The sequence below is a fragment of the Sphaeroforma arctica genome (genome assembly GCF_001186125.1).
Source record: "Sphaeroforma arctica JP610 unplaced genomic scaffold supercont1.189, whole genome shotgun sequence".
In the NCBI taxonomy this organism is placed as follows: domain Eukaryota; class Ichthyosporea; order Ichthyophonida; genus Sphaeroforma; species Sphaeroforma arctica.
The window spans coordinates 34,741-42,478 of record NW_014040369.1 but is presented as its reverse complement, the minus strand read 5'-3'; the positions used below and the strand labels follow the sequence as shown (position 1 = coordinate 42,478).

Sequence of the window (7,738 nt, the reverse complement as noted above, 5' to 3'; positions counted from 1 at the left end):
ATATATATATTTATATATATATGTATACATATGTACCATCTAGATACATAATATATATATATATATATATATATATATATATGCGTGAACACATGCATAAACACCGGCTAATATCCTCCTGTGCGCATTTCACAACGCCATGATTATGAAGACTAATCCCTGATACTTCAACTTAACGTTCATACTCTTATCATGGAAAAATTTCAGATCCACACCATAAACCCTACACTCTAACCCTTTCTATCAAGCCTGGTACTCAATTTGCTGAGCGCTACGTATACCATACTGTCTACACCTCATATCCATAACAACAATGACAAGGCCCACTCACCATTTGATCCCCAAACACTAGACCCTAAACCCTGAATCCCTACTAGCAAACACCACATACCATTTTCCTGAGGGACCGTTGATTCCATACGTTCAGCAACGGCCCGACACTGCCGAAGAAGTCGGTGACCGTCACCCCCAACTGCAGGAACAGGCGCAGGGTTTCCTGGTACAACCCGCAGTGGTACCGAACATCTGCCAGGCACAGGGTGAGGGTGGGGTCTCCACGTTTCAGCTCAACGCACGCACGTGGCTCGAAGATAGCCACACACGCGCTGGTAATACTGGCATCCCAATGGTCGTTATTGATCGGAGGCTCTCCTGTACAAACGAAGACACGCACAGTTGAGTACCGAGTGAAACACTCACTCAGAGACGGCCTGCCATACGCTACACTTCAGATGTGGCGCGTGAGATATGCCTAAAGCCTAAAACCTAAACCCCTTACCGTAGTCAAATGCGTGCTGCCGATTGCCACATGCACACCTTCACCATTACGCAATACGCCCACTGCGGTGACAGTTTCTGTACAAAGTGATGCAACACAACACGGCATCTCCACAATGGGAGCACAGCAACTTAAGCAATCACGGACAAACAAAAGTTGAAGCCTCAATAAAAGACTATATTTAATCTAGTAGCCACCACAGGCATATCCTCGCGTAGACTCTTACCTCAGTCCCAAATCACATCTATAGATGTCTTGCGTATGTAATTGTATGTACGTATGTATGTATGTGTATGTACAGGTGTATGTATGTGTGTGTACTTGTGTATGTCTGTGTATGTACGTGTGTATGTATGTGTATGTACGTGATTATGTATGTGTATAGACGTGTGTATGTATGTGTATGTCCGTGTGTATGTATGTGTATGTACGTGTGCATGTATGTGTATGTACATGTGTATGTATGCGTACGTACGTGTGTATGTATATCGATACACCCATAGCTACACTTGAGAAACGTTAATCTCGGCGTACACGCCAACGCATACACATGCGACCTACATGTCACCACCATGCCACACACACCCTTGCACATGCTTGCGCACTAGAACTCCGTTCACACACCCTTCAGAAACATTCCACAACACAAACCATCCACAAACACTCCCCAACACACACCATCCACAAACACTCCACAACACACTCCATTCACACACCCTCCCCGATACTAATACCCAAACACTCCACAACCCACGGCAACACATACTCGTGCCCAGAGTGTGGAAGAAGTACGTGGCGTTTTTCTTGAGGTCCTGTGTGGCCACAGCGCCTGTGGCCCGCAGGTGTGTCAGGCGAATGCCTCTGCCTGCCTGTGCTGCACTGTCTGCTACCACGGCACACCCGTCCTTGAGCACTTTGTTGAGATCATGGCGTGGCCCGGTGGTGGGGGTGTTTATACATTTGAAGTGGGGTCTTTTGGAGGCCTTGTCGGAGGCTTTGGGGGGGTCGGTTGGTGCGCCCGAGTTGGGTTTAGAGCCTCTGCTACGATCAATGAGTTGCAACAGCTAAAATGCGTGAACTCAAAATATGTAGAACATATTTGTGTAGCAACGTAAACGTACTGCCAATGGCCACTGCACAAAATAGATGGCCCAAACAAAGTGGTCTGGACAGCCCCACGTGGATGGCTGTGAGGGCAGCTATGACACCCATGACCACAAGCCACCCCAACGAAAAAAATCCCCTAGTTTACATGGCATATGCTGAGCTAGAACCATGGGGGCATTGTAGTAACAGCGTAGCAATAGTAGCGTAGCATGCGGAGTGTATTGGTGTATTGTAGCCTACGGATGCGTGGGTGGGTATTGTAGTCGCAGTACGGCTTGTTCGGTCACGACCAGAGATGCGACATGGCATAGCTTTCAATACAGCACACGACATACAATAACGGTCGCAGAAGAACGCATGTTTTTTATATGGTTTTAAACCCTAAACCCTAAAACCCCACGGGGAATCAATACAATGCACAGCAATGTGTGTGTTGTAAGACAAACACATATGCACATGCGTAGGGTGATACCGTGATACAGACCCACACGACTGACCTGGAAGTGTTCTGAGGGTCTTTGTGATTGTGCGCTTCTGTGGTGCTGGACGCTGGCTGCAATTTGGAGGCAATGCAAAGGGCATGTTAGATACCTTATGACCGTGCTACAGGTAAACCATAAACCCTAAAACCCAAACTCTGAAGCCCAGTCATGAGAACTGTTTGTGCAACTCATAACTGGCAACGTACAGTCGATATGCCATGGAGATATGCCAAGGGATGAGAGGCGTGAGAGCGCATATACCACCATTTCAAATGTGTCCTTATTCCTCGACTAAAAGTTTCGTCGTGGAAATGCCGTCAAACTAAACCAAACTAAAGTAAAACCAAACTTAAGTTAAACCAAACTAAAGTTAAACAAAACTAAAGATAAATTAAACTAAAAATAAAACTAAACTGAAGTTAAACCAAACTAAAGTTATAACCAAAACTAAAGTTAAACCAAATTGGAAAAGACCAAACTAAAGTTAAACCAACTAAAAATAAATCAAACTAAAGTTAACCCAAGCTGTAGTTGCTCCCAAGGCTTGGCAGGTGTCGCGGTGATGGGACCAACCGAACCGTGTGTGGATGGTGATGATAACACTATAGAATGCTACCCGTGCGAAAATATATATGTGTGTGAACATATGTATATTTGTGAGGTGTACATATGGGTATATCTGTATATAATTATGTACTTAGTAGGTCTATTGCTAGCACAAGTGCTTCGCGCAATGCGACTTGGCTTTGCATATACAGATACCCTCGCAGGAGATAGCACCCTCATTTATTTTATAGCCCACACCTTTTGCACACAAAAGCCTACACCAACTCCTCACATAGCCTGAGCTACCTACACATCCCACACACAATACACACGCACACACACACACACGCACTGTCAGGCAATCCATTGCACAGAGACGGATAACATACCCTTTGCACTGGCGACACCAGGTCTAAGGCCAAGGCCAGTCCACCCATGCACCCCAGCACCAAGTCTTTACGGTACAAACGGGACATCACTTGGGACAGCAACGGCAGGTGAGTGGGGGCTGTTGGGGTGGGTATGGGCTGGGAGAGAGAAAAGGAGGTACAGGTCCTGTTTAGGTCAATCTCGCTCGGATTTAGGGATTTAGGGTTTTGGGGCTATAGGGTTCGGGGTTCAGAGGGACATACACGAATGTTCGTGAATTATAGGCCGGTCAAACGTCGGCTAGTTTGTTGGGGCAAACGCACTACATTGTGGCGTTCACTCGAGTAGGTAGCGCCGTTGCCCATAAAAGGGAGTAGCAATGCGACTACTACATACACGCACCAAAGTACGTCACTACATGCGTCAGGAGTGCTAGCAGTGGGATATAAGTTTCACTTCAATGTGATATATCACACCAAGCCCTAAACCCTGAACCTTAAACAACACTATAATGGGGCTATTTGATGTTTGAACTGCCGTACGACAATCTCCTGCATTTCGCATGCATGCCCAAGAAAGCTTACGACCTTAGCACATACACGGTCAAGCATACTTAAGACCTTACCTTTACATTGGTCTCGTGTTTATGGGGAGAGTTCTCCACATCCATAGCCAGCTGTAGCAGAAACAGTTCGAAATCATCGCGCATCTCAGTCCTCTGCTCTTCAGTGGACTCTTGAACGTCCTTAGCGCGTGTGTCTACATGCAAATACAATGGGTCAGATATAATTAGACCATGTAACTTATAATGTTATATGATATCTAATGTAACTTACATTGTTATATGATGTCTACATAATAATACAATGGAACAGATATGGTTAAACGATGTGACTTACATTGTTATATGATGTCTACATAATAATACAATGAGACAGATATGGTTAAACCATGTGACTTACATTGTTATATGATGTCTACATAATAATACAATGAGACAGATATGGTTAAACCTTGTAACTGACCCTAAACCCTAAACACACACACAGCACACTCTCACCCATACACACATGCACACACACACACCATCGTCGTCGTCCATCTCGTCGTCGCTGTCGCCACTGACTCTGCCTGCCAGATTGCAGATGAACTTCAGATAGTTGTTTGCACTGTGTGGCGCCTGGCTATAAATAGATTGGGCGGTGCTCCGGTGTGTATTCTCTACACTATCATTGGCTGATGAGTGCTGGCGGGACAGCCCAGACGAATCACGTGGTGCTAATGGATGTCCGTCTGTCCGTAAGAGTAGTATGGGTGTGCGGGTGAGTGGGAGCGTGTGTGTGCGTGTACACAGCTTTCTTTGCGTAGTGTACACCTGGATGCTGATCAGTATCCATAAGAACACGTGTCCCACTGAATGCGATACCTACATGTTACGTGCGCACATGAGCCTCTGTCTTCTAAAACCCTAAAACCCTAAAACATCTGATGTGCACATCACACACGTAAGGGCAGGCCTACATCACATTAAAGTGCGTCTGGGCGAATCGGATGCAATGCCGTGCATGCAGCTGTGACATTTGCGATAGATCTACTGAGCAAGGGGGTTTTACGTGTGTGTCTGCAGCTGTAATACGTGCGAGTGCGCTACCGGGCAATTGGGCGTTGAATGTGATCCAATGGCTACAGACATTTGATAAAATAGATCTGACGTCCTAGATATACCTTACGCCATTGATCTGACGTCCTAGATATACCTGACGTCATAGATACTGAGTGTTGTGCGAGGTGTGTCAGGGAATCTCTACCCGGACGATCACAAGAATATATAAAACAATACACAACGCAAACGCACTGTGCTCCACACATACAACAACTAAGCCCATTCACTCACACACGCACAACGTACAACAGCAAACACGCACAAGTGCAGGTAGCAACCATTACCACACACACACACATATGCGCACATAGAGCTATGCGACACTCTCCTATTTAAACACATGCATAGCCAAGAGCCCTACATCTGTCCCCACGCATGTATGGTCAAACGCAGTATTTATACGTGCACTCTTTCCCTGTACATAGAACAGTGCACATGTGTAGTCAAACGCAGCATATATACTTATACTCTCTCCCCGTGTATACAACTGTGGTGTCTACGTGCACCATCCTCAGCCACGCTCTCCCACACTCGCCCACACCTGGGTGCCGTCGTTTGACGCCCTTGTCCTCAGGCGATGAGGTGTTCGCAAACGCCATGACAGACTCCCACAAGCCACACCCAGGAGACAGCCCCACATTTGCCAGAGCACACAGCACACTCAGCAGCTGTGGTTGGGTCAGATAAGCTGGCGCCTTCTTATCGGCTAGGTCGGCTGTACACACCTCGAGCTGAGTCACGGGACGGGGAAAGAGGAATGGGCAAAGGGTAGGTGAGACAGAGCGTAAGTTAAATAAGAGAGTGAAGGATAGGGATTAGAAGGCGCAGATGGACGAAGTGTAGGTAAAAAAAAGCGTTGAGTAGGTAAGAGAGTGTGAGGGGTAGGTGAGAGAGAGCGTAAGTTAAATAAGAGAGTGAAGGATAGGGATTAGAAGGCGCAGGTGGACGAAGTGTAGGTAAACAAGAGCGTTGAGTAGGTAAGAGTGTGTGAATGGTAGGTGAGAGAGAGTGCAGGTGAACGAAACTCCCTAAGTTAAGGGTGTGTACATTAGTACTAGCATAGAAACAGGCACTTGAGATTTACGTTTTCACACGTTAAACTATCGACCATCAGACGAGAACGGGCGTTGAGCGCTGTGTATGCAGATGTTTTAGGGTTTTAGGGTTTTTAGGGTTTCGGGTGTATGCTGATGGCGGTGGCAGAGGTTCTGTGAGGGGTGTGGTATATGAGGTGCTGCAAATGGCAGAGGCTGTGTAGGATCATGGTAGGTATGCAAGTAGAGCAGCCACACAATCATGAATGTTATCATGTTATCGATAGAAATATATTAAAGACATGCAAACAATAAGAATATCTACAGCGTAAATGCCGGACTTGATACCTACAACCTTTCGGAGTCAACCAAGCAACCTTTGAGTGTGCTGTGGTCTCTATACGGCAGGCTCAACACGCACTGATGCGTGGATACTATTTAACCCACGAAAAAATGTTACTATACAAGCGTAAATTGAGCACAGTGCATGTACTGATTCATAAGGTTCATATAATACTATATAGGGTTTAGGGGTTAAATGCATAGCACTCGCCAGGTCCTCAATGACTCACCTCTTTGATGAGGGCGTCGGCGCATTCTGATTGGTCGCTGAGTTCGTATCCCACCTTAAACATCTCCTGCGCTTCTTTGTTAACTTTGTCCGCCAGCACTACAAATAAATAAATAAATAATCAATGAATAAATAAATAATATACAAATAAATAAATAAATAAATAAATAAATAAATATATAAATAAATAAATAAATAAAAAAAAATAATAAATAATAAATAATAAATAATAATAAAATAATTAGATCATGAACCACTACACAGGAACGTTCATCATTGGCAGTCAACAAAGGTCGTTATCAATATCTGGCTTTCAGGGTTCTAGGGTTTAGCGATTTTACAAACCCTAAACCTCATAAGTAGGTATCTATGCCTCAAGATAAGACATACTACGAATAACACGTGGCTGGGTGAATTGCACGACACTCACAAACAACTCGGACTTAGGAAACCCTAAAACCCTCAACCCTAAAATCGGACTGTGGGCTGATCCCAAGGATACACTGTATCGCAATTCGCCAAAAGGTTTCCCCAAAGAATACACAGAGCCATTTCAATTCGGCGTGTGAGATATGAACCTTGTCTCCATCGACTGCACTGCCTCAACAAGTTAGATATGATCACTCCAAGTACAGCCAGATAGCCCCTGTACACACACGCACAAGGCATAGCCATTGTACACACATGCACAAGGCCTATAAAGCGCATTTAAATGCTTCCTCAGACACGAGCCCACTTTTAATGGCGCTCTCACCTACTCACTGCCTCGCGTGGTTCAGGTGTTTGCGGTTGATACCGCTATGACTACCAACTGAGTATTAGCTGAGACTAATCCACAGAGCCCCCCCACAACTAGTCACCTGCATATAACACGCACGCATGCATACCTACATAAATATACACAAATATTTACATGTACATGCATATATACATACACATACATAAAAATATACAAACATAATTACATACATACATAGATACATACAAACATACATACATACATACATATATACACACACACATACACATACATACATACACATATACAGATATGCATACATACATATATACACACATATACATAGATACATACACACATACATACATACATACATACATAGACACATACATACTTACATACATACATGCATACATAGATACATAGATACATAGATACATTGATACATA

The 7,738-nt window shown here is 44.6% G+C and overlaps 1 protein-coding gene across 2 annotated transcripts in view; it reads right to left on the bottom strand.

Moving 5' to 3' along the window:
- The window catches only part of SARC_03634, a 23,906-nt gene that overhangs the window by 1,519 nt on the left and 14,649 nt on the right, over positions 1–7,738 (bottom strand). Inside the window, exons 15-22 of one of the 2 annotated variants that reach the window (XM_014302563.1) lie at positions 6,552–6,649; positions 5,487–5,676; positions 4,369–4,575; positions 3,908–4,041; positions 3,303–3,440; positions 2,383–2,438; positions 1,545–1,819; positions 392–651 (exon numbers count right to left, since the gene is read on the bottom strand). In XM_014302563.1, coding sequence (XP_014158038.1) covers positions 392–651; positions 1,545–1,819; positions 2,383–2,438; positions 3,303–3,440; positions 3,908–4,041; positions 4,369–4,575; positions 5,487–5,676; positions 6,552–6,649 — 1,358 coding nt within the window. The remainder of the gene's footprint in view (positions 1–391; positions 652–1,544; positions 1,820–2,382; positions 2,439–3,302; positions 3,441–3,907; positions 4,042–4,368; positions 4,576–5,486; positions 5,677–6,551; positions 6,650–7,738) is intronic. The other variant, XM_014302562.1, reaches the window with a different exon arrangement.